The following is a 27,993-nucleotide window of genomic DNA, read 5'->3' as shown; positions in this document are numbered from 1 at the left end:
CTTTGCTCCGTCTTCACGCGTCGTTGCGCGTCTTTGCCAGTCTTTGTGCGTCTTTGCGGTGTTTAGTTGGACCTTTCCATAGTTCGAAGGATTGTTGTATCCAGAGATAAACTTCCGTTCTGTAAAAAGCGTTAAGTTTCTAATTTTCTTTAACAATTTTCCAAGGTTTAGATGAATCGATTTTGATTTTATATATATTGTAGAGTTTCAATTTAGAACTCAAGATAGTGTTGCCGTTTGTGCGCACTCTAGTAAGAACCTAAGCTCCCGGATACCACTCCTGGATCGGTCTCTAACTTGTTGTGAACAGTTTTTATTTTATAACTCTAATCATTACAAACTAATAATCATTTTTCATAAGTCAGCAACACTAAAACTTAATTCAACATTTAATTTTTTAATGTAAAGTTTATGTTATTATGTCCTTTAACAACTTATTTGGTATTAAATATATTCAATTTGGAAAATCAATCCAGGTTGCTCTTTACATGTTTACACTGTGTAATAATGACCACATGCAAGTTACTTGTCTTGCAAATGTGAGATCATTCTTACTGACTTCGGTTACCAACTACAGAGATTCCGTTACACCGTATATGCCGGTTTTTGCTTGCAAAAGTTGACCCTGAACGGTAAAATATGAGTCGGTAGTCGTTAGTACAACAGTGTAAAGACACAGCAAATTTTGTTTAGTGCTATGTCTTACTATCCAAATAATGGCCGTGTATAGCCTGTTCTGGTGTCAGTTGACATCAGAATGAGTAGTCAAAGTTACAGGAATATCGCACACACTTGGCTGCTTATGTTGACACTCTTCCACTAATTTATGTGTAATTAATATACTTACTGTGCTGTCTTTATCCTGGTGGAATGAAAGTATGACATTAGCAAATGGACACATTTTCATGTTCCATTGACATGCATTTGAATTTGTTGCAACGCGACGATAGTCGAGGTATGGCAAAGTATGTTTATGTGGTGGAAATGTTTCTTGAATGGAACGAAATGTCGCTTACAGTTCCAATAGGTATAATATATTTTTATTCGGTTCATTAAAGAATAATATTTTAACTTAACATGATTGAGGCATTATTGGCTTTCATCACTGAAAATTTGACTTTTGTTACATTGTTAGTCGACATCAAAACAAGCTTCACAGCGCCGTTATTTAGGCAGTAAGACCCATCACCTGCCAGAACAAAAATGTCAGGTGATGTGTCTTATGTTGTAGGACTAGGTATTCATGTACAAACTGTAAAATGTTTTTTAAGTCTTGAAAGTTAATTGTTTATTCTTCAAAGTTTTAAAAGCCGGCCAATTCTATTCATACAGTTGTAGTGCCATATCCCTACCGACAGTGATCAGTGAGCGACAGCAGCAACATAAAAAGAGTAGGCTTCTCTCTTTTGTTGGTTCAGGCAGTGTAACGGTATATACCACCATGTCTGCCAATTCTGCATGTCGGGTAATTCTGCGCAGTGATGCGTCGTTTCTGTAAACATTGGATCACATGCTATTTTGGGAAAATAATCCATTTTGTATCAAGAAAGAACGATCATACTTTAATTAAGAAAAGTAATATTCATAAAGTGTACAAAAAGATTCCACATTTTGACTCGAAAGGCATATGAAAATATGATTTCTAAATGTCAACATGAAGACCCACTCCTATGGCCTTCTTAAACCTGTAACCCATAAAATCCTATTTACTATGTATCTTTTAGAATCATACAAATAAATACATTATATAAAAGATGGAAATGTATCATTAAAAAATTATGCACCTTAATCAAAGTTTCCAATTTTGCATGAAGTTGTCCCACACATACAATATCATCTGCTACCCAATGTGTCAACTTGCCGCTAGAATGGCATACTCGAGAAATTCCCTGCAAATAGTTTGTTTCGAAATTATTTAGCAATTCTTCCCCATAAACAAGACGTTGTAAACACATTACTTCCTATTCATTGTTGTTTCTCTTCCACATAATAGCTTATTTTTTAAAAAAATGTTGAACTTTACTAATGTTGTATAAAATCGGTTTAGTTTGCTTAATATCTCTTGCCATTTATTGGCATTGTTACATTGAATTTTTTGGATAACTAGCAATAAACCTGACCTAATTACTCAACTGAAATGCTCACAGAAACAGTCGAAAGTAATGTATTTCATTTCTATAGCCTGAGAGATAAACATTTAATCTTTTCAAAGCTGTGCACAGAATAGGCCGACATATCGCAAGTCATGACATGGGGGTGGTATCCTGTGTGTCCAAAATTAATATTATTTTGAACAAAATATTTTGGTGACAAGTGCCTCTTTTCAAATGGTAAGCATTGTAGTGTTTTATTTTTGTGAATTGGTCCCATTCGGTAAGCGTTTGCTTCAGTATTGGAGACGGAAACCTTAGGTGTGCAGAAATGCCCAACAGCATTGTACATATGGTATTGTTCTTTCTCCCTAGTCTATTAAAATAGAAATTTAGGGTTGAAGTTCCCCCAGTTATTATATTACTGAAACATAGTATTGCTGCAGCCCAGCAAGTCAGGCCGGTTTCATCATGTGTAGTTGCTGTCAAAACAATGCCTGATGCCATGAAATAGACAAGCTGACTCTCCCTCCACTGCTGTTTTGTGTGACTAATTACTGGTGTGTGAAACAATACAAATGTAAAGCACACATTTTCTGCTTCATTGATCTTAATCCAAGCTTTTATTTCTCCAGAACAAATTAAAAACATAATTTTGTTTGTTGAGCGACTGGCTTGGTTTAGATTTTGCTCCTTTCTGTTTATCAGTGTCTGTCATGCTGAATTTAACACATTAACCCCTGGAGTTTTTTGTCGTTTTTGCCTGAAATTTGAGTAGGAAACACATTTTGAAAGCTATTTCTGAATACATCCAAAAGCACCAACTTGCAGGTGATCTTCCAATAACATACTGCCTAGTTATGTTAGACACAAAGTCGGATTCCGACCACGGGCAAATTTTGGGCAGAAAAAAATCGGGTCCAAAAAATGAGGTTTTTCCCTCTGTATTTTGTAGTGCAACTAGAAATTCCAGATTATTTAGTATCGTTGTAGAGCTACATCTGTCTACCTTTCTATAATACCACCCACTTTAGTGTATCATGCATGACCATGATGCTGCAGAGCTCGGCAGTAGGCTACTACCTCTTGCCATGTTAACTTGTCGCCAGGGGTTAATGTGTTAAAGACTTTGACTTGAATGAAGAGGGTACTCTACAGATATGAACTTCTGAGAGAGAGATGGGTATGAGGTGAAGTTGTTTCTATTTGCAACATGCACAATGGAGAGAATGTTTGCATATCTCTATGATACTTTCATGTACTGTGGCTGAAATTTCATTGGTTATTGTACGTATGGAAATCGTACATGGTCTAAGCACACAGCAAACCAAAATGACTGCTCCCATATGCATACCAGCTTGAATTAGACTAAAATACATCTTTAGCAGTTATTGAAAGAGGGTAAACAAATTTTGCCAGACTTTACAGTACCAGTTTCTGAAAGAGCATTAAAAGAACTACCAGGGGCCCGGAGTGGCTGAGTGGTCTAAAGCGCTTACCGTTCTGGATCACTGCCATCTCACTGCTGTCTGCATGGGTTCGAGTCTCAGGCTTGGTTAACGTTGGTACGTGAGAAAGCTTGCCAGTAGCTTTTTGTGGGTTGGTGGTTCTTCCTGGGGTTTTCCAGGGTTCTTCCTCCACCAGTTATACTGGCTGCCATGTATAGCCTATCTTGTGCTGAAAAATGGCATTAAACCCTACAACAACAACAACAAAAAAGAACTACCAAAGATATAAAATGTAAAAAAGGTTATTGGTTCCTTTTTTTAACAATTCACCTGATTCCAGGAAGCGATAATGACCAAGCTGAAATAGCATTTTTTTTATGTAGCTGCGCTTCTGAGGAAAGGCCAAGCTATCTTTTCTATAAAACACATTACACCCATCAATCATGCACAACATTCAAGGGAATCAAAAAAGTTCTTTTAACAATACGTTAAGATATACAAGGTCCTTTTTAAATAGTATATTCAGTGAGGAAAACCAGGGAATTTCTTTTTCTTAAAAAATCTAACCCTATGCATTATATGAAACTGTAGAGCACCACCCAGACTAGTAAAACTTAACATTTTATATGTTACATATAAACACCTTAACTATTTACTGTATAAGTGAACTCTGAAGTAAAGTTGTTAACTGTGTATGAATTAAGTTGGTGACATACAATGACAATATTGGAATGGAATTTCACTGCTCTTGGTGTGTTGACATTCGTTATCAAATCAGTTTCTGTAAATGTCAGAAACTCATTCATTTCATTTTCTTTTTGTAAAGTATTGTTTTCCACATAAATTTCCATACCTTTTGCAGATGATAAGCCCTGCATTGATGAGATTGGTTGGCTAACATTGCACTAGTAAAATTTGGCCATGCACCAACTTTTTCCATCCTTGTTGATACAAGGTACCGCTAGTTGTATAACCATAGTGGAATCTCTGCCACTAGATAGGCCCTATAATCAGGCAGGTGCAGATGTTGTGAATTAATGATCATTTTGGTAAATCAGGAGTTTTGAAATGTGTAGGATTTTGAAAATTATTATGATGAATCATTTTATATATATATCCCTACTTCATGTTAACACTTTAATAATTAATGTTATTTCAACTCACCAAATAACCAGTAAAAAAAATTGAGTTAGAGAAACCACTCCAAGCTGTGGATGGTTGAAAAATAATGTCCTTGTCCCATTATGGCTCTTGCATTATTTTACACAAATCCACTGCATGTCATGGCTTCTCCAATACAACTTTTGACCTGAATTAGACAACCGATTATGTACTAAAACAACAGATATATAATTAGAAACAAGTACGGTTTGTAAGGCAATAAATGTAAAATATTTTGGTATGTATAATATGCACTTTTTGTACCTAGGTTTCCTATTCTACATTTTACTGTAGAGCAATAAGTTTTAAGATGATCTGACGTGAGGATTGGGGCACTAACGCTAATGCCAAACTTAAGTCAATTACCTTAAGATAGCAATACTGACACTAAGTCAACGTGTTCTCATTGTCATCTGTGTATGCTGAAGCTGTTAATACAAAGTTGTACTCATTTAATTTCGCACTTCGCCCTAGATTAACACTTGAAACAAAATAGATTGGGAATATATTTTGTACATATAATTTGAATGATAAAAGGAATAGAAATAAAATTAAAGTTCATACTTTTGTTTAGATAATGCCAATGCAACCCCTCCCTCGATTTTTGTAATGTGGCAGCAGTTAAACAATTTCTGTTTGAACACTGGTCACAAATAAAAAAATGTAGGTGTGCTAGATTTATATTTGTTCCTTTTATTAGTTTATTACTTGATGGATTATTGGTACAGTTTATAATGCCAAGTAATGGATTAGTGTTTTTTTTATTCAGACTTTGTTCGCAAGATGACTGATATGAATCAGAGAGGAGGGGAAAAGGAAGAAGTTCATCACCTACAAGATGCAGTATCCAGTGGAGATGATTTGGAAGAAGAGATAGAGGAACCAGAATATGCACAAGAACTTACAATTGTGGACCCACATGCAGTTGTTTGTATCTTTCTTTTTTAAATAGATATTTATGCTTGATGGAGAGTTTGTGAATCTTATTTTATGTTGTGTTTATGTGTGATTTGGATTTCTAACATAGCTTTAACAATTTTTCAGTCATATCACTACGATGTCTGCAGTGTGGCAGTTTATAGTGATGTCCAGCACTTGGGCATCATGCCACAGACATGTAGCATGATGTCCCACCCAGTCACCTTATCCTGACACCAGGCTGACCAGTCCTAACACTAACCTCTTAATGCAGAGCAATAAGCGAGGCAGCTGTTAGTACCATTTTTATAAGTCTTTGGTATGACTCATCCAGGGATCGAACCTGTGACCTCCCGCGTCCGAGGCAGACGCTCTAACCACCAGGCCACCGGAGTGGTCTTATTTTAGGTTGTAGAGAAGAGATAAAAACATCCCAAGCCCTCTCTTTGAGATTAAATGATTGGCCTCTATCTTAAAATAAGTTGTATTACTATAAATTGCACCAACTTAGATTTGAAACTCACAGTGGCTAAGGAAGTTGCTTAAGGTGCACTTAATAGGTGAAGAGAGTAAAATTGACAGAAAACATTGGACCCTAGATAAACTGCAAGTTTGTTTTTCAAGTCAGCAGTATTGTCCAGTTGTGCATTGAGCATTATTTTCATTAAAGAGAGGCGCTGGTTATCCCTGAGTTACATGACAAGACTTGATTGACAGAAATTTTGACCCACCATTTCAAATTGGGCTTGTGATTTTCAACCCTAGGTAATTAATGTCTTTGAACTCCTTCTTGATTAAAGCTAGACACATGAACCTTGAGTCAGTGCTAGTTTTAGGAGAGTTGGTTGTGCCAGTGCATTTTGAAATTTTGATCTTATCCCTAGGGTTCAGCTATTGGGTTGGGGTGATTTTACATTCATTTCAAACAACTTCAGTTTCGGGCATTTAGAAGATGTCAACACACAGGACCCCTGTGTCTTTCCGCAACCCACAGGGACTTTGCCTCTAGAACATAGCATAGATGCTATTGAGATTCCCATCCAATACCCATATATGCACTTACTGGCTGTGAGAATAAACATTTATACATGAAGCTTACATTGGCTTGGGGTTCCTTCATACCTCCCACTGATGTAGCCTTGGGGATGGTAGTACAAATTGGAAAGCCGAAGAGTACAAGTTGTACAAAGATGCATCTTTCAATAGTTCATCAAAATAATTAATGGTGCATAATTTCAGATCATCTATGTCTACTTGACTCTGATCTTAAAGTTACAGTATTATCTATTTTGCAAAAGTTCTGAGAGGTTAACAAAGATGCTCATATTTTTAAGATCAGATGTTATTCTTGAGGGTTACACTGAAGCCCTTTTAATAGTAACTTTAAAGGATTATAACAAAATCTATTATTCTTGATGGTAATTGAATCAGATGATTGTGAATAAGTATTAGAAGGAGAAAGCTAACATAACCTTTCATTTTACAACACTGTTTTGATTTGTAATGATGATTTACATTTTTTTTGTCTTGCACAAAGCACATACTTCAAAATCCAAGTGATATAAGTCAGTCTTTTAAGTCAGTAATTTTCTATATAACTCGTGTTTTAATTTGCTTTAAATATATATTCCTTGTGTTTCAATGCAGGATGTGTTGCTGATGGAACTTGAAGGGTTTACAAATATTGTATGTGGAACTAATGACTACTAGAATGTTGTCTGGGCTACCATATATTGAAGCCATGTTGTCCACAGGGCTACTATATAATGTCATCATTTGATCTCCATTGTTGCAAGAAGTACTTGATAGTAGATAATGGTTGTTAATATCATTAAAAAATGTACAAGGATTGTCATGAACTAGACAGTTTCGTATTAAAAGGCTTTCTTTGCCTTTGGGCAGCTAAATTTATCAAGCTTGGCTACCAGATTCTTTTTCTGGAAGCTCAGCCCATATGATTTGTTGTACCTTGGGGTTGCAATTTGATAGGTTTCCTGAAAGATAATTAGTGATCAGTGAAATAAAACAATTACAATTTTGATTTTTTTCTTTCAGGATGTCGACTTTAATCATTGTAGGATAGCAAAAATCGAGAATTTGGAACAGTTGACTCGATGTGAGGTAAGAATTAGATCATCTAGTGAGATTTTAGTTCTTCATTTCCATGAATAATTTTATCCATAACAAACACAAGCGGGGGTCAATTTACCCACTAGCCAACTGAATTTTTCTGAAGTCTTTACTGAATAAATTCTGTTAAATCACAGGAGGATTAGTTTATTTTCTGCAAGGCCGTTTGATTTCCATGTGAGCTGGCCCAGGAAAAATCTCAGTTCAGTTGACCCCTGCACATGTTTCACATTGCATCATATAATGATTTTTAGGTTGTTCACAGACATACAGTAGTTCTCTTTTGTGCCATAGGATGAGTCAGCGACTCCAGAAATGTGGGAAAATCTGCTTGGTACTCCCCACTTTTAAAGAAAAATGCAGAGAGCAACAGTTACAATATTTACCAGCTATCAAGGCATGTACAATGCATGGAAAATCATCTTAAACTTATAAATTTTGCTCCTTTTCTATACAAACATTGTTCCAGTTACTTGAAGGTTTCCCAACAATGATTTTGAGTTTTCTGGGTTAGTTAGGCATAGAAATAGCAATTATACGCATTGGGATTCTTGATCTTACTATGCGGGAGGCAGCAAGTTTTAACCAAGACTGAGTCATACCAAAGACTTATAAAAATGATACTAACCGCTGCCTCATTAGGCCTTAGCATTAAGAGGTTAGTGTTAGGACTGGTCATTCTGGTGTCAGGATAATGTGACTGGGTGGGACATCATGCTACATGTCTGCAGCATGATGCCCCAGTGCTAGACATCACTTTAAACTGCCACACTGCAGACATTGTAGGGATATGACTGAAAAATTATTAAAGCTACATTACCCACTAACTGAACTGACCATGTTCAGAGCACACCTCACCCTTGCTCTGTATCCTACACTGGCTATCCATTTAATCCAGAATTAAACACAAAATTTGTTCTCTGTGCTTACATTCACTGATGGGCTCCAGTCTAACATACCTATCCGACCTCACCCATGTGTACACACCAGCAAGATACTTATGCTCCTCTTCTGACACTAGTATACTCATTACTCCCACTATGAAAATGAAGTCATATGGACAACGTTCTTATCATACCAGGGCCCATCAACATGGAATGAATTGCCCACTGAACTAAGACACAAAGACACAGTGATCCCATTCAAGAGTGCTTGTAAAACTCACCTATTTCAACTGTAAGAACAACTTAAAGACCAAATAATGTTTCCTTACCTTAAATATTTTCAGCATGTTTTAAGTATTCTAATTTCATGGTGTTTTCTGTCGTTGTAATCATATCATTATATATGTGTTGTCTAATGGAAAGTGCTTAGAACTTCTAAAGATTAGGTGCTATAAAAAGTCCTCATTATTATTATTATTATTATTATATATAGTTACTACAGTCAATAAAGAAGGTCATATTTTAAAGCAAATCCAAATAAAATCGTCTCTGATATTTTCAGCTGCATCCATCCACTTAAGGAGGGAATGAACACAGTTTTTTGTGGGGGTGGGTCTTCTTATTTTACTTTTTTTTATAGATGTCTTAAGTAAAGGTAGATACATTTTATCTGGTTGTTAGTACATTGTTTTTATGCAAGGTTCTCGATAGACACTGAATTTGCTGCTTGGAATTTTAATGTGACCCATTTCTGATCCATGGAAATTCCAGCCAGTGATTTTAATGATGGATGCTGATTTGTTCTGGATCATCAGTCTTAATTACCTTTGAATCACCTCCAGCATAATTTCTTACTCAGTGCACTGCCTGTGATGAATTTGCTATATATGCCAGTGATCATTATTTGCTAGAGCACTTTTTACACTATGTCAACCAACAATATCATACCTATGTCAGATCAATATGAACCGGGTCGAGCTAACAGGCTGCTGATGACACACTTAGGTGTGCATAACTGAATTATGATTAGATTGTTTTGAAATTATCTTTGATGTATATGATAGTTGAAAAGAGAGAATCAGTTATGATTTGATTGGATTATTTTTTCTTCGGCTACCAATCAAATTATAGTCTGTGTGTTTTATGGGTGATAGATTTGCTACAGAGACTGAAACAATTGAAATTTCAGACTCAACTATGACTTGATTGGTTTAACTTGAGATCAAATATTGGAATTTGTTTGATTGCTCATCAGATTATAAACAGACAAAACTGGAAAATATGCTGGCAAGTTGTCAGAGGTAAATGGACAACTTTGTGTTTTCTTTGTGATTGTTTTGCTTCATTTGGCAAGACATTTAAAAATTGGGGTGTTTTTATTAATGTCTACTTCAGTATGAATTTACTGGACATTATGCTGAGTGATTTGAGAAGTTAAAAATAGAACATGTTGAGAAGTTAAAAATATACTAAAATAGATAATCATTTTTTTGTTTAATATACACACACATAATTAGATAAACACTTGTACCAGAATCAGTAATGGCTAAGTCTGTTTCTAAGAAAATATTGTTGAATTATTTTTCTTTTTTTAGCATGAGACAAGAAATCTTTAACATCAGTTTACTCCATAAATAATAAACAACCCCAGCTATGACTCCATAATTGTCAAAAACTAGTGACTACTGTGATTCAGTTTTGACTCATCATTTTCATTTTGACTCGTGAGCTTAAGGGGTCAGGGGTCAAATGACTCTTCTATTTCAAATAAAATAAGAACCCTGTTATGTAGTCACCTGTTGAGAGACTATTATGTCTGGGTTCTAAAATTAGCCTTATTCATGCAGATATCATTAATTTTATTCTGCTTTTTTTTCCCCTTCAGACTTTATGTTTGCGCCAGAACCTTTTGAGGAAGATTGAGGGTCTTGATACATTAACAGCACTGAGGGAGCTAGAGTTTTATGACAACCAGTTAACTGTTATAGAGAATTTGGATGCCCTTGTGAATTTAGAGTAAGTCTCTGTTTGCTTTAGTAGGGCAGATGTTCCAAAGTATTCAAGAGCATTTCATTGGTCAATCAAGCAAGAATTTTCCTTGTTTGAAATGACTTCGTTTAAGCCTCTGCTTTGTTATAACAGTGTAGTTCACTCACGATTCGCTAATTCCAGCATTTTTTGTGTTGATTATGTATACAAGGTAATTTTTATTAATAAACACATTAAAATACCTGAATAACATCAGGCATTTGCACTGAGGTACTGTTAAACACATGCATACATACATACAGACAGACAGACATACATACATACAAGTGCATGCATGCATTCATCCATCATTCCTTTCATTGATTAGCACTTCAGTATTATATATTTCCTATTTATTAAACTATTGTTTCACGGGATAATAAGTTGATGCATATAGTGTATGTGTTACTCACCCCAATGCTTGTTATAAAAACATTGTGACTATAATGGTAACCTCCTTATTTTATCCATCTGAATTTTTATTTTATTTGTTTTCTTCCTAAACCTTTATAATAGAAATGCACTAAATTTTGGTATTTTACTTTTTCAAAAGGCAGGAGTTTCCACAAGGGCTATTTACTTTTGCACACACACACACCTGCATGCACACATGCATATACCTGCATTCTCACACACATAGCATCCTTTCCCTAGATCTTTGAGATTGGTCAAAAGGTTAGATGTACTCATATTTAAGTTTTTCAGTTATTTTTATCCTTAAGGTTTTCAGTGCTTTATGTCCAGGCTTTTAGAACTTTACATTGAATCAGCACCATATAGCCATGTGCTGATGTGCCATTTATCCCTAATACATACATTCAGTTATAGATATTTCAATGGGCATTTTTTATTCCCAAAATTAGATACCTGATGTGGGTGAACAGAGCACCTAAAATAGTGCCATTAAGGGAGAATGGGAAATGTTTGAATTTTTTCAGTGTCAAGCTATTTCAGTTGCTCTAGTTTTCTTTAACCAACATCAGATATCAGTATGCTAAATAAACATGCACAGTATACATGATTCTGACATGTCTTGTTTTTGTTGCTTACTGTATTTTACCTTTTGTTAACTTTCAGGTTGTTGGATCTCTCGTTCAACAGAATATTAAAGATTGAGAATCTAGGTGCATTGACCAAGCTGAAAAGACTTTTCCTTGTTAACAACAAAATCAGCAAGATAGAAAATCTTGAGCATTTAACACAGCTAGATATGTTGGAGTTGGGATCTAACAGAATACGAGTAGGTAACAAATGAAAAGAGAAACTGCTTAGTCAATTTTCTGATAACTTGCCTGATTGGTCAAATGCTGATTCAAGGATGGTCAGAGTTTCTTTCTAATGAAAAGATTGTTCTGTTAAGAATATTGCCAAGTTTGTTCATTGGAAATCCATATTTTCTGCCAGAAATTTTGTGTTCCATTTGTTTTTATCATACACATACAGCTTCAGTCTCATTTGTTTAAATTACTAATGAATTCCTACCTTTGGAAGAGCAGACTGGTCTCAGTTTGTAATTACTTGCATTTGGTGTTAGAAATTTCACTGAATAAATTTGGAAAACATAATTTCACACCAAGGAATTTAGGTCATTAACAATATCATCTTTAATTTTATGTAACGGATAGTTGAGCAAGAGTTTATTCTGGGTGAGTAAAAAACAGTTTGGTATGTGTCTGACAAGGTGAGTTGATCTAAAGAGATTTTCACTCCATGCTAATTTGTGTTTATTTTGCAGGTCCTAGAGAACTTGTCAACATTAACCAACTTGAAAAGTCTGTTTGTTGGTAAGAACAAGATCACTAAGTTGCAAGGACTTGACAGTTTAGTGAACCTTACAAGTCTCAGTATACAGGTAAGTCAAGTCCCATATCGTTAAGTCATGACTCAGTATACAGGCAAGTCATGTCTCTTATAGCTGAGTCATGTCTCAGTGTAGCTAAGTCACATCTCAGTATACAGGCAAGTCATGTCTCCTATAGCTGAGTCATGTCTCAGTATAGCTAAGTCACTTCTCAGTATACAGGCAAGTCATGTCTCAGTATAGCTGATCCCTGTCTCAGTATACAGGTAAGTCAAGTCTGTATACTTAAGTCATGTTTCAGTATACAGCCAAGTCATGTCTTCTATAGCTAAATCATGTCTCAGTATCACTTGGCCATGTCTCAGTATACAGACAGGTCATGTCATTACACAGGCAAGTCAGTTCTCAGTATACAGGTAAGTGAATAACTGATGAGACACATATTTTATGTATACATCACTCCCTCGTTATGGCACCATTTAAAAGGTATGGTCATGGATCTCATTTTGCAATGGAGTATTAAAGTTACATGTATGATTTTCGTCATTATAAAATGGTCTTACTATAAAGCAATATATATATATATATATATATATATATATATATATATATATATATATATATGCACTCATGGTTTCCATGGATATGTGTTATAATGAGGTATTGCTCTATTTGTTTATACATAAAGTTGTCCTGTCTTAAGGAACATCTATTTATAAAAAGCATACCATATATTTCGAAATCCACCAAAGAAATCCTTATTTATATACCCTGTATTAAAAGGAACTGGCTTAATGTGGGCAAGAGGAAACTTTATTTCTTAAATGTCTATTTCCCCATTCTGTACTTGTTATAAAAAATAATGACTTTGATTTTTACAACAAAATTCACATATTGTTTCTGTATGGTAAATAAAGAATTTGCTTGAGAATGAGTGAAGACATTTCCCGATAATATCCCAATATAATTGTCTTCTGGTTTTATATAGAACAGTAATATGTTCTCCTCCATATGAAGGATACATAGAAAGGGCAACTTTACCCCATTTAGTGAGGTTTCATTTGGACAGACTTTTGTTTTGCCTGTGAATGGAGGACATAGGGATCATTCTTCTGGCAGGAACACAATCATTGTCATCAAGTGATCATTAACTACATTATGATCTTTTTAAAAAGTTTTAAAAGTGATACACTGTAGACAATAACTGCTTTTTGCACTGTCGTATATGCATGGGTTTCCAGTTTTGCCCACATGAGCAAAAGCTGTGAAATTGCAATGCAGCCCAACAGTGATATACCTTATTCCATTGAATACCTGTGTTACGTTAGCTGGGTATTAGCATATTCCAGTACTGTGTTAAATAAAGACTAGTTTCTTACAGAAAAAGAACTTATCAGTAAACCAAGCATTATTTTTGATCTCACGTTTAAATGGTTTATTCTAAATTACATTGTGTTAATTTGCTAAGTGACTTTTTAGAAAAAAAATAATGTTAAATATTTAAGCAGGAACTCTGTGTTTAGTTTTCATGATTAATTGTATGCTTTAACCCAGGGGTGGGCAAACTACGGCCCATGGGCCACATGCGGCCCGCCAAGGGTTTTCATGTGGCCTAGGAACAAGTCATCATTCATACTGACTCTGTTTATGTTACTCTGTTTATCAAATAAATGTGCTTCTTTTGAAGTTTAAGTTTTCAAATATTAACAACATATTAACAACTGAATATTAATTATGATGATTAATTATGATGTTATTTAGAAAACCCAAAAATTATTTTACTTAATGAACTATGCGGCCCGTGACAAGGTGTAAATTTGTGTATGCAGCACTTGCACTGGAAAGTTTGCCCACCTCTGCTTTAACCCCATGATAGTAGTAGCCTGGTTACACATATTATAATCTACATTTGTTGAATTTCAATTCTTTTCTGTTAAACAGTTTTATGAAGAAGTTTTCTTTCACACATAACATAAATATTCATTCAGCTACATGTTTGAAAATTTTGTTGTTAAACATCTTCTGCAAGAAGGATATTTATATGTTAAAATTTCTTCTTAGTTTAAAAAAGACAAAACATGTAATTGATGTTGTTAAGAATTCTTTAATTGTTTCATTTTTCCTGAAAGACAGCTATACTGAGTGTTTAAAATAAGGCATTTCAACTGTATTACAATATTGTTTTCATTTTACAGTCCAATAGGATTTTAAAGGTGGAGGGACTTGAAAAGCTTGTAAATTTAGAAGAACTTTACATCAGTAATAATGGAATTGAGAAAGTTGAGGGGCTGGAAAACAATGTAAGTACATTTTTGTCAAGCTCACATTAGTAGGTAGCAAGACCTAGCAATTGCTTTTCAGGCATCAACAGTTGGACATGGTTTAATGTTTTTCATCTGCATGTATTTCTTAAACTCCTTGATACTCCTCATACTTGGCATGGATAATTTTTATGCTAACACAATTCATGCTTGCTTACCCTTTTACCACTGGGTCAAAGTTACAGTCATAGAAAACTTGCACTAAGGTTTTGGGTAAAGTTTTCATCTCACCTGGCCATAATTACAAATGAACTTGTGATATGACTCATCTGTTAACTGCTGCTATTTTCAAGTTCCCAACAGCTACCAGACCAATTTCATCTTGTTTGAGAGCATTCAGGCATACAGACCTTTAACAATCTTTGCAAGTGATGTCTATCTGCCATGAAATATGGCCATCATTACTAAAAATAGAAACATTCAGGTGAAAGCATCCTGGCAAAGAGGGCTTTAGGGTTTATCAAATGATTCCTATCCACCTTTTGGCCACTGTTGCTAATTAAAAAAAACAACTTTAAATGACTTGTTCACAAAACTGCTGAAAAGATTTGACCATATTTGACAGAAAACATCCTGGATTAAAGTACTTTAAACTTTTAACATCAATGCAACTATATCTTTAGAAAAAAATGCTGAACAGAATGTGACTTTGACATAAAGTCTGCTGGCCTTTCAATACTGGTCAAATGATGTTGATGTGCCAACAAATGTGGATGAAGATACAAAAACTAGAAAAACACTGAAACAGTTGTTTTCCTCTACAGAAAGTATCCTACTGGCCCATATTACTAAACCACCTGCTTTTGTATTTGGCTATCAGAAGTCAGCCAGGTGTGCAATCTCACACCCACTTGGGCTTCTGTTCATTTGCTTATATTCTGTAAACACCTTGATAGATTTTCTTCATACTGGAATGAATAATTACAAAGTTGAGACATTTTAATTCTGTGACATGTACTCTTATCAGGGTTTGAAACTAACTGTTTTATTAACTAGTCAAGTGGACTAACAGGACAAAAGACATACTAGCCCACAGCAAAATCCATTAGTCCTCAAAATACATGTACGTAGCTCCATCAGAACCAAATCCAACAAGTTTACTTTTGTAATCAGCCATTGCAATTGATACAAATGCATCATCAATAGCTCCTAAAATCCCATCAGCATTAGCTCATGAAACTTCTGTCATACCCAAAAATGAAGTGCATATTTGCCCACCCATGGCAGTTCTCACATAGACAACTTCTTGTTCAATGAACCCTTTATCAGTGGAACCATCAGTGAAAATACTAATAAATGGTGCTGATTTAATCTTTTGTTCAAGTTTATTTCTTGCACACTCCAGTAAATTCTGGTAACACTTGTGCCTCTTTGTCATTGACATATGTTTGACCAACATCAATTCCCTTTTTGGCATCCAATTGGACCTTCCACATGTAATCGCTAAACGGCCTTCTCATTTTTACTAGGGTGTGTACGTTCCTAAACAAAACTGACATTTTTCCAACAACCTTTTCGTTTAGCATCGTGACGATTTTACTTGCAGATGACTGTCGTTTGGGTTTCAATATTTCTCGACTCGTACCACTCCAGTGGCCTAGTGGTTAGAGTGTCTGCCTTGGATGCGTGAGGTCGTGGGTTCAATCCCTTGCCGAGTCATACCAAAGACTTACAAAAATGGTACTAACGGCTGCCTTGCATTCAGTATTAAGAGGTTAGTGTTAGGACTGGTTGGCTTGGTGTCAGGATAATGTGACTGGGTAGGACATCATGCTACATGTCTGCGGCATGATGCCCCAGTGTTAGACATCACTATAAACTGCCACACTGCAGACATCATCGCGATATGACTGAAAAATTGTTAAAGCTACGTTAAAAATCCAAATCGCACACACACACACACACACACACACTTTCTTGACTCGTGATCATGCATTTCTGATGGATTTGTGATTTGGTTTCATGGTATACTATTGTTTTCAATCGTAAATTGGAACATCCAACTACATATGAGCTGTTGTTTGCATCCTCCGTTTTTTAATGCTCTCTGCAGATGCTGCAAAACATGGTATTTACTTCAGGGTTAAAGTTTAGCCACGGCTGACCACACTTCCAATTATCTGGAAAAGTTCAGTTCCTATATTCTTTATCATACTGTTTGTCACATTCTCTTTTGTCCTCGTTGTTTCAGTCTTCAGCCTTTTGGCTGGATTTTCCACACCTTGTACAAATTGCCACATTGTTCTCTTCACTTTCTTTGTTTAACTTTGATCCTCGTCAGTGCAACAATAATGCTTTGCACACCATTTATAATGCTTAATATAAAGTGCCTAGATTTACATATGGGAGTTACAACAAGTTCAGGAACTAAAAATGGCAAGTTATTTATCCGCATGTCTGTTATGGAATTCATAAAAAAAAATACAAGAAAAGCAAACTTTAAAATAATTACATTCATTCATTTTTTATTAGTCAGGCTAACTTGTATTGGAATATATTTATTAGTCCATGACTAATGAACGGACGTTAGTTTAGAACCCTGCTTATTCCTTTGACCATGGATTAAGGTTACAGGCATTGAAAATCAATATTGGAGTTACAGTCATAGAAAATCAGCATTAAGTTTACAGTTCAAATTGTTTTATTTGCTTACATTTCATAAACTTCTTGATGTATTGTCTTCATTCATCAGATGAAGCTATAACAATTCATTATATGACTTGCTTGCTCACCCCTTTGACCTTGGGGTCAAGGTTGGTCATCAGGAGGGTCAAGCTAGACTCCTCGAAGTGACTTATGATCAAATTAGGGAGAAGTGGGAGAAAAGCAAGAAATGCATTAAATATGTAACATTAGTTTAAAGCAATATTTTATCTTCAAATAGAAAATTCTGTGTTGTATGTACTTTTTTAAGTGTATGTGTCATTTGCATATGCAGTGTATTCATACTTGAAGGTGTGTATGTAATTACAAATTGGTACAAGTACTTAATCAACTGCTACCTAATAAGCTATTTTAGTTTCTAAAACATCCCTAGAAAATAAAAACATTTCTAAACTCATTTAAAAGAATCACTATAAAATGTACACAAGAGAACATGCACATAGGTTTTCACACCATAGTGTTCATCCATTCCGACCACTGTGGTCGCTGATGTTGGAGTAACCTAAACTACAAATACAGTTCAGTCAGAACTAACAAGAACTGTTTTGAGTCTCAGTTTTTGGTGATGTTTTGAGCAGAATGAATTGCTTGTTCTGGTGGCATCGCTTTAACTATTTATACCTGTGTGTAATTACAATGATGCAATCTATTTCTAACATTTTGGGGGCCCAGGTGGCAGAGTGGCCTGAAAGTGCTTGCCTTTACCAATCACTGCCAAATTTTCATTTCTGTCCATGTGGGTTTGAGTCTCAGACTCCGCTGATTTGGGTATGTTAGAAAGCTTGCCAGTAGCTTCAGATGTGTCAGTGGTTCTTACTGGGGCTTTGCTGGGTTCTTCCTCCTCCAGTTATACTGGTCGCCATGTGTAGCCTATCGTGTGCTGAAAATGACTTCAAATCCACAACAACTACTCCTAGAAGTTAGAATTACAATATATGATATGCTTATGTTAAGTGGCCAAAATATAGAGACCAAGAAGAGTACATTAACATTAATTAACATTTAAAAAGAGCAAACCTTAGATGTTTCAGTTCATTGTGGATAATAAAACTTGACCATAGATATTTACTGATGATGAACTGAAGCATAAGTCAATATATAAGAAAACAAACTTGACCATAACAGTTCTTAGAATGCTTCAACATAACGCTTGTGCCATATATTTCTGACCTAAATATTTTAGCTTTAGCCTAAATCTATCACATAATATTATCGACTTTTCTTTCTTTGAATCGTATAATTTCCCCAGTGAATTTGAAAACAGTCTAATGAAAAGGTGCTTCCTAGATACAGTGAAGTCTACCACTGTCAGATTATCTTATTAAATTACAAATTCTATGTTCAGATAAATATTTGCAGGTGAAATTAACCACATTAGACATGGCTGGAAACAGAATAAGGAAAATTGAAAACATTGGTCATCTAGTAGCTCTTGAGGAATTTTGGGTAAGTAGCCATATTTTTCTCAGATTTTAAAAAAAAAAAGGTGTAAAAAAATGATTTTCTTATAGTAAAGCAAGAGATATTTTATTTTTATCTTTATAAATATTAATGTACAGTTTTGAATTGGGTATCTTCTTCTTGAAAGGATCCTCTGTTGTTTTGTTATTGTAAATATTGCATATTTGTGTATGTTAATTTGTAAGAGTTGGATGTTGGCTTTTTATACAGTAAATTGCATTATTGTACCAATTTCGTAAAAAAACTGTACCCTCTAGAATCAACAAGTTCAACTGCAAACAATATAGGCCATGATCTGCCATCTCCACATGCTCATACAGGTCAGATCATCTTTTGTTGTGAAGTTGGTCATAATTATTATATATGTTAAATAATTTTACTCTGCCATTTGTAAAAAAAAAAAAAAGTATTTGTCACACACAAAAGTCTATGTCCACATGTCATAAGGCAGAGGGAAAGGGTTGGTACAGTAATCGCAGTTGTTTGCTAGTAGGTAGAGATTTTGAAATATTCTCCTTTTTTTTTAGTTCAATAACAACCAGATTGATGACTGGAAAGATTTGAATGAGTTAACATCCTTGAAGAACCTGAAGACTGTTTATTTAGAGCGGAATGGAATTTGGTTTGATCCTGAGAACCCCGATAGATCTGATCCCAACTACAGGAGAAAAGTCAAATTAGCTTTACCATGGATACAACAGATTGACGCTACAATGGCTCAGTTATTTAAAAGTTAAGAGTACATCAGTTTTTTTGCAGATGCATAACTTTTAGATTTCTTAACAAATGGACCTCAGAGTAGTGTAAATTCCATTCAAATCAAGATGCACACAAAAGTGAAACAGAAGTCTTTTGTTATAAAGTCAGTTTTCAGTTATCAAACAGTTCCCATGGAAATAATTTTCTCGTAATCCCATGCTTGATGTATACCAAAATAAGCTGCTAAGTTATAAATAAATTGAATCAAAATCTACTTATGATAGGTAGATATGAAAGACACTGATAAAGGTTCTGCCAAACTCTGGAATTCCATATGTACTTACTTTTAATGACATATCATGAAGTTATTGCATTTTATGTTAGGGATATGTTTCAAGTGAAGATTTTCACTTTCATAAATTTGCTGTAATTTGAGAGGGAGATTGAAAGGCATGCCAGTACATGACCAAGTGTGTCTGTCTGTCTGTCAGCTCTTACTTATGTTAGAGATCTCATTTTTAATCATACTGGTTGTCAATGCTAGGCCTTTCAGGGTCCATGTATTAGATCTGCCAACTAAATGAAAACTGAATTAGGGATGGGGTGGTTTTGACATGGAGAATGATTTTCTTGGTGTCATCTTTCAAAATGGAATGAATGAATGGAAATTCCTCAGTGTATTCCTTTCAGTAGTGGACTTGATGTTTAAACTTTTTCTTAAGCAAATGTTCATTGTCCAGATAGTTTTTTTTTATGAACAACTTTATCCATTATAATAAAGTGAATGATGAGCAAACCAAACATATTTCAGATCAGCTTCATAATGTTGGGTGTTGATACCAGAAATTAAGAATATCCAATTCTTGGATTTGACAGAAAAATGATTGAAAATTACTGACTGAACATGCAATTTACAAGAATACTTTTTATATTTAAATTTTTTTATTATTTTTTTTGCAATGTGAATCTGGGACGTTACTGGATAAATCAGGACAGTTGGCCGGTCTGAGGTATTTTTATTCCTGATAATTGATTCTTCTAACAAATTGATTTTGTGCAGGAAATATATTTTTGAACTGCCTCTATGATTGGCCTTTGAGAATGATAATTGCAGAAGTTTGTGACCATCTCTGGGTTACCTGTATTGGGACTTTTGCCCTCATGCCAAGTACATGTTCTCAATGTTCTTGGGTGTGCACCTGTGAAATCATGGAACAGCAAGATGGTGCACTTGGATTTTTCTCCGATCCATATTCTTGTCACTTTTGCTTCAGACTTTGCACGGCTTCTCATCCAGAAATGACATTCACGAAGAAAAAAAAATTCTTCTTGTTAGTTTAGAATAACCATCGGAATATTGTTGATGTGTCAATAACTCTCATGCCCAAACTTTATTCATATCTTTGAAATACATGCAAGTTCCTTATATTATTAAAACAAACAACTCAGGCTAGTTACAATTTATAATTTATTAAGTAATTAAACAGGCAAAATGAGATAATTTGTGAATGGATGGGGTGTTCTTAGGTTTAAAAGTTTTGGAAAATTTGTATTGGAACAAATTTCTTTAATTACTTTATAACATTAATTTGGCATTAAAGTTTCATAATTTTTGGAAAATTGAAAAAGTAGCAACAATCACAAAATGAACAAGAGGCCCAATATAACACAGCGTACAAAACCAATGACCTTTCTGCTACACAGTAATATTGTAGGAATACAACTTTTGCGAAGTAATATTTCAAAGATAAAGGTGTAGTTAACATGCAAATAATTGAAATCCTCAAATATCTTGAAACAGTTTTCTTTCCACTGATCCACACTCTTTTGTATTTCTTTGAATACTCAGTGCAAAATGTGCACATTATGACGTCCTTTCGAAAGTAATTTATATATGGTTTTCCGGGACATGGGAATTTCTTACTCTCTGCCCATGATTGTTTTGTTTCGTTTTTGTCAGTTCAAATGGAACCTTTAACACATTATTAGCTTTATCATGCAGAGGATGATGGAGTTAAGTGCCTTTCCAAAGACACAGAGAGAGCAGCTGACTGGGGCAGTTTTGAAACTGAGACCCTTTGATTATGAACCTGATGCTTCACCATGCTACCGGTGCTCTTTTCCCATGATCTTATTTACAATCATTCTCTATCTTTTTATCTTCTAATTTCTGCCATTTTGGCACTAACTGTGCATCTTAGGAGGATTTCTACATCTTTCCAGTTGTTACCTCAAAATGCAGGGACTGTTTATCAGTAATGTTCTAAAAACAAAACATGTTATTCTGTATAATTCTGGATTTTTTGTTGAGCTGACCAGCGTGATTTTTTCCATTCAGCCAAGTTCTAACAGTAGCCTGATATCATAGTCATTTTTTGTAAAAATTATTTAAATTAGTGCATTAGGCACCAGGTTAGATCTTTGTGAATGCTGACAGTTTTGACAGTTAGCAAGCCTTATCAATACATGGAAGAGCAGTCATTTCTGCAAATGGACATTGATTGGACCTTGTCAAGTGCAAAGTAATGGCAGGTACTCAGCACAATGAACACATCAGTTTACCATGAAAATGAATGGCATACTAGGTTGTAGTATTCCATCAAAAGGCCTAATATAAACTCACAATTGTGACTCTAGGAAATTTTTACTGATCCAATGGATTTGTGAAGGATGTCCATTAATTTGCTGATCTTGGATTAACAGATTATCATTAATTTCAATCCTTGGTATCAGTCTTGCTGTCAGATATTTCCGAATTTCAAATGTGGTCAAGTAAATCTCTGCAAATAGATTTATAAATTTAGACATGGTTTTTGCAAGAAGTTTGTTATTATTGGCACAAATGCAATATTAGAAAACAACAGTTACTTGCAAGAAAATATTTGTTATTATGCAAACAATATCTAATCTGATCCTTAATTTCAACACTGCACATAGTTTATGCTAGCCAGCAATTGTACATTGTCTTTAACAGCAAAGCATCTAACTGAATGTAATCTCTCACTCTTTCTCTTCACATTAAATGTAATTGAGTCAAAACTGCATTACACTATAAAGATAAATTGTTAATTAAATATTTCTCCTTCCAAATAATTTTGTATTGATGCAATATGATATACTAGCAACATAGTGCCAGTAATAGTTGATCATTTCACGTTTGTAAATTGTAAATGGTTCAACCATGTTGCCAATAAATTATTTTTAATTTCAACCAGATTTCACTTTTTGTTGTTTGTTCAATATATTTAAGTTTTCTTATATTCTTTCATTCCTTGCTTTCTTTTCAAAAGTTCATTTGAAATTCTTAAATATTTGTAATATTTGTTGTGTTTGGTGAAATAGTTTGACAATTACAGGTAATGCCTAAAACATTTGTATTTTATATTTTATAACATGCATTGTATATTATTTTATGGCATTTTATATATTTAATGCCATTAATCACAATTTGTTTGGAATTTATATTTTCTTTTCTTTCTAGCTTTAATTAAAACAAATAGCCCAAAATACTTTTCTTCTGTAACTCTTCCAGAATTAATTACCAAGAGGAAATAAACTCCCAACACCTTAAAAAAAGAAAAGTGAATTTTAATTCATGTAAAAGATGTATGACTTTACAAACTACAAATCAAAGGATTTGTTTGTAATGCAACAATCACATATTCAAATATGACTAGGGTGGTGCAGGTGGTGGGTTAATAAACAAAGTGGTGCAGGTGGTACAAGGTGACATTTTGGGAATGGAGACTTTAAATTTACATGATTACTGAGGCTTCTAGATGAGGACAATTCATTTGCTGAAAGGTAGAATGAAATCTGGTTTCTCTTAATGCAAGGTTTTGCATTTTGGAACTTTTCATCATTTTAAGACCAAACAGACATCATAAGAACTCTTTCCATGAAAACACCATGTTAAAATGGCTTTCTGTTTATGAGAAGCGACAAGATGTTCAAAATGGCCACCAAGGTGGCAATACTGAAGATCAGATCAGCACCATTTTAATTTATGACCAACAAGATGAAAGTCTTCTGATAAAAAAAACAACTCACAATATGGCTTTCCATTTTGTAATAGTAACAATAAGATGATTTTTAAGATGGCTGCCATACTGGATAAATTAGACAGCATAAGAAGTCTTCTGGTGAAAGAACAATGTTGATATGATCAGCCATCTGAGTAGTATTAACAAGATTTGTGTGAGGACTTTTAGAAGTCGGATTTGCACCATTTTCACTTATGACATCATAAAAGTATTTCTTTGCTAGGGGAATAAGATGGAATGAATGGTCTAAGATGCTACAGATCACTGATGTCTCGTCTTTGCATGGGTTCAAGTCTTGGCTCTGATAACATGGGCATAACAAAAAGCTTTCCAGAAGATCCCCATGGATTGGTGGTTCTTCCCAGGGTGTTTCCACATTCTTCCTCCACCAAATATACTTGCATCATGTACTGAAAAATGGTAATAAACCCACAAAACTAAAACTAATGTTTCAGTGTAAACTCCATTCAGATGAAGTAGTGACAACAATAGTTACAAGATAGGTGCTGTGGTGACCATACTGGATGTCTGAGTGGCACCATTTTCATTTAGGACCTGCTAGTCATCAGTCTTTTAGTGAGAAAAAAAAAGATTTTGATATGACTATCCACATTGTCTCATATATATTGTTGGGTTGGAGACTGTGACATGACTATCCATATTGTCTCATATATATTGTTGGGCTGGAGACTATTACATGAGATTTTGACAGGACTTTTTGTTGTTATTGTTGGGTTCAACGCCATTTTTCAGCACACGATAGGCTATAAATGGTGGCCAGTATTAATGGTGGAGGAAGAACCCTGGAAAGAACCACCAACCCACGAGAAGCTACTGGCATGCCGTCTTGCATACCGCATCGTATATATTGTTGGGTTGGAGACTATGACATGACTATCCAGATTGTCTCATGTATTGTTAGGTTGGAGACTATGACATGAGATTTTGACATGACTATCCATACTGTGTCATGTATTGATGGGTTGGAGACTATTACATGAGATTTTGACACAACTATCCATACTGTCTCATATATATTGATGGGTTGGAGAATAAGAGAATTGATAAAGAAAATTAGAGCAATAAAGCACCCCGTTTTTCCACTGATACCCCTTATGTTGTGACACTCTTCCATATAGCTGGTGTCCCACTTAATGATACTGCCAAACTAATATTAGTGCTAAAGCTAAATGGAGACACCTATTGTCCCTTCAATTTAACACTCTTTACTCATGTAAAGCACACACAACTCTTGGCTTGCTTGAATTCTGCATGAAACTGAAGTGACAAAATATTTTCTGAGAATGCTTAATGATAGTATTTAAAAAGTAACACATATACTCACTGTTAAGTTGAACCTAACTGCAAACAGCACAGACCTCAATCTGCCATCATAATAATCAACAATATCGTTGTTTGTTCTACTGATTACTCCAAACTACATAGACCCAGATCTGTTGGTGTATTATGTGATGGTAGATCTGGGTCTGTGCAGTTATATTTGACTCATAACCAAGTATGCACAGTAGCATTATGGAATTTTCTGTCTTGATCTTGCACTCAGTTTATTTTTTGCAAATTACAGTATATAGGAGTATTTCTATCCATAATTCCTGATGTTCTCTGAAATTTTGGTTTGAAACTAATTGCTTTCTGAGATGAATTACCTTTGTTTCTGAGGCTGCCATTTAGATACACAGACCAGTTTAATGAGTGAAAATCTGACTCCACTGTGTAAATGACACACCCACTGTAAATCAGCGAAAATCTGACTTTAGTGTGTAAATGATACACCCACTGTAAATCAGTGAAAATCTGACTTCACTGTGTAAATGATACACCACTGTAAATCAGTGAAAATCTGACTTCAGTGTGTAAATGGTACACCCACTGTAAATCAGCAAAAATCTGACTTCACTGTGTAAATGATACACCCACTGTAAATCAGAGAAAATCTGACTTCACTGTGTAAATGATACACCCACTGTAAATCAACTAACTGCCTTACTGTTGTTGGGAAAGTAAAAGCATTCTTTAAAACTGTTTAATTCTCTCTCTCTCTCCATAAACCCATCTTAAGCGTAATGGTAGGCTGTGTTTATGTGTTTTTATATGTGCATTCATACACTGGCATCTCATTATCAGAGACATACAGTATGGTTTTATTCAGTGCATAATTATCTAATTGAAATGCAGAATATTTAACAAATTCATAAAATCAACACACTAAATCAAAGCAACTTATTCAATCATTTAATTTGTCTAAAAATATATAAATCCTAGTTTTCACTTGAGCATTCACTTGTCCGTGTGTTTCTCCCTTTATACTGAAAAAAGAGACAAGTTTTACTTCCTATCACCTCATTTTCAGATTAATGTCAGTATTTGTATGGTTATCAGTTCTCATGTTACAAGGCTCAATTTCTCCTTTCCAACAATAACTGGCCAAGACCAGACAGTTTGAGGTATATGTACAAAAAGTACTTGCTTAAAAGCACAGCCCAGCTGCAAGCAACACAGACCCTGAGCTGCCATCACATTTTGGCAGATGAGTCTATGCTGTTCAACTGATTACTCTTTATAAAATCAATAGATCCAAATCTGCCTGTGCATTATATGACGGGAGATATAGATCTGTGCAGTATGTAGTTAGATTTAACTTGTATGGAAGTATATACGGTATGCCATAAATGACAAGGCATGTCACCAAGTCAAATGTAGATGATATCAGGGTTTGTTCTCATGAAAACAAAGTCCTTGTTGGTATTCAATGTTAAGTTACTCACACAAGCAAGGTATTATTTTTTAAAGAAACTTTTTCTTTTCATGTCAAGGATAATACAGTGGAAATAATGATGGGATCAAAAATCTTTTCAATCCCTATCCTAAACTTGAATAAGTTCACACATGGTTTTTCTTTTTCTAAAAGAAATTTTAAATGTATTGCTCCCAGGCCTCAACATATTAATATGCTGATATAAAAAGGTATGTAAAACTGCATCATTTTCAATACTGTCATATTCTAAATAGAAACATAAACAAAACATGATGCAATAATAAATTATCTCGAAAATGCTACTGTTGGTTTTCTAAACTTATTAGATTTGCATGATTGATTCATTTCTTCCATAATGTTGTATTCAGTGTAAAAATACTTTTATTAATGTCCGATTCCCTCATATGGGCATGCAATGATGCTTAAAGTAAATTTTTTTTTAACAAAAATGAAAAAGTCTCATGGCAGGTTTATACTTTTACAGAATGTTTTGTTAACAAACCTATTTGCTTCTCTATAATTATGCAGTCGTGCAATAAATTTCAACACAGTTAATTTCAATGTTGTCGATTGCAGTAAATTTTGATGCTGTCAATTGCAGTCAATTTCAATGATGTCAAATGCAGTCAATTTCAATGCTGTCAAACAATGCATTGAAACAATGGACTACAGTTTAGATGACCAATAGGGTTAAACAGCTTCATGGCAATGATAAATTTTGAAAGAATATGAGCTGTGGCAAGCACATGTAGCAGGCAGCCACAAGTTTGATACAACTATATCTTTAATTATCAAATGCACTTGGGCTGCACTCAAAGAGATAACTATAAATGTGTTCACGGAATTCAGATACCTCACCATTTTTCCATGAAATGACTCATGATTTTAACCAAAGTGTGATGAATGTACAGACAGATGAACAGACATAGTAAAACAGTATGTCCCTACCAGTCATGGTGAGGCAAGAAAATTAAATTCTGATACACATATTCAATAGCTTTAGCAGTTGGACTGTTCATGATAAATTGGACCAAACTGAATAACTCCTCCAAAAGTTTACCAAGGAAGATATTTTAGATATATCGAGGATTATTACAGTGGTTTAGATATTTTTTAAACAGGACCAATTTCTGTCCAAGTCATGGTCACTCCAGACCACAGATTGAAAATACCCAATGAAGAATCAGCCACATGTGACACAGAAAGCATCCCTTTGTAACCGATACATTCATAGCATTAAAACCACATGGTTATTTCATAATTATAACTTGATTAATAGAATAAAATATTTTTTTTTATACATATTTGTTTTTATTTTAAACTATTTTTTTTTAAATTACATAAATTTTTTAAACACCATTTTATATTTTTCAATACACGTCTGTAGTAACTGGTAACTGCTAGTTCCTTGCACTGCCTAAATTCATGCATTGTGAGAGAGTAATGAATAAGACAAATGAGAAAGCTATATAAATTGTTACGGAAGTATTATTTTTTAAGCACCGATAAAATAAACAATGGAATGATCTACAAACAATTAAATTTAATGTTACTGTCATCGTTCTTCCA

At 34.5% G+C, this 27,993-nt stretch overlaps 1 protein-coding gene across 5 annotated transcripts; it reads left to right on the top strand.

Annotated features, from left to right (window-relative positions):
• The first annotated feature begins 47 nt into the window (after positions 1-47).
• LOC149782078 (uncharacterized) lies at positions 48-22,821 on the top strand. Of its 5 annotated transcripts, XM_089933514.1 has the most exons (10): positions 88-121; positions 2,537-2,650; positions 5,469-5,626; positions 7,673-7,738; positions 10,517-10,647; positions 11,737-11,899; positions 12,395-12,511; positions 14,656-14,760; positions 18,805-18,891; positions 19,434-22,821. In XM_089933514.1, the coding sequence occupies exons 3-10, from the start codon at positions 5,483-5,485 to the stop codon at positions 19,641-19,643; spliced, it is 1,023 nt and encodes a 340-aa protein (XP_089789640.1). In that variant the 5' UTR covers positions 88-121; positions 2,537-2,650; positions 5,469-5,482; the 3' UTR covers positions 19,644-22,821. The 5 variants fall into 5 exon arrangements, with proteins under 5 accessions (XP_089789639.1, XP_089789638.1, XP_089789640.1 ...); XM_089933513.1 differs by lacking the exon at positions 2,537-2,650 and having other exon boundaries at positions 48-121; XM_089933512.1 differs by lacking the exon at positions 2,537-2,650 and having other exon boundaries at positions 48-130.
• The last annotated feature ends 5,172 nt before the right edge of the window (positions 22,822-27,993 follow it).

This window comes from Sinohyriopsis cumingii, chromosome 15 (assembly GCF_028554795.1).
Source record: "Sinohyriopsis cumingii isolate HCF-2022 chromosome 15, ASM2855479v2, whole genome shotgun sequence".
Lineage (NCBI taxonomy): Eukaryota > Metazoa > Mollusca > Bivalvia > Unionida > Unionidae > Sinohyriopsis > Sinohyriopsis cumingii.
This window is presented reverse-complemented; position numbering and strand designations above follow the sequence as displayed.

What these genes read in the sequence shown, in the direction of transcription:
- LOC149782078 (XM_089933511.1), top strand. Translation starts at nt 4,256, where the DNA reads ATGACAATATTGGAATGGAATTTCACTGCTCTTG. An exon ending in TTGTGGACCCACATGCAGTT is followed by an intron (nt 5,627 to 7,672) that starts GTTTGTATCTTT and finishes TTTTTCTTTCAG; the next exon opens with GATGTCGACTTTAATCATTG. An exon ending in AACAGTTGACTCGATGTGAG is followed by an intron (nt 7,739 to 10,516) that starts GTAAGAATTAGA and finishes TTTCCCCTTCAG; the next exon opens with ACTTTATGTTTGCGCCAGAA.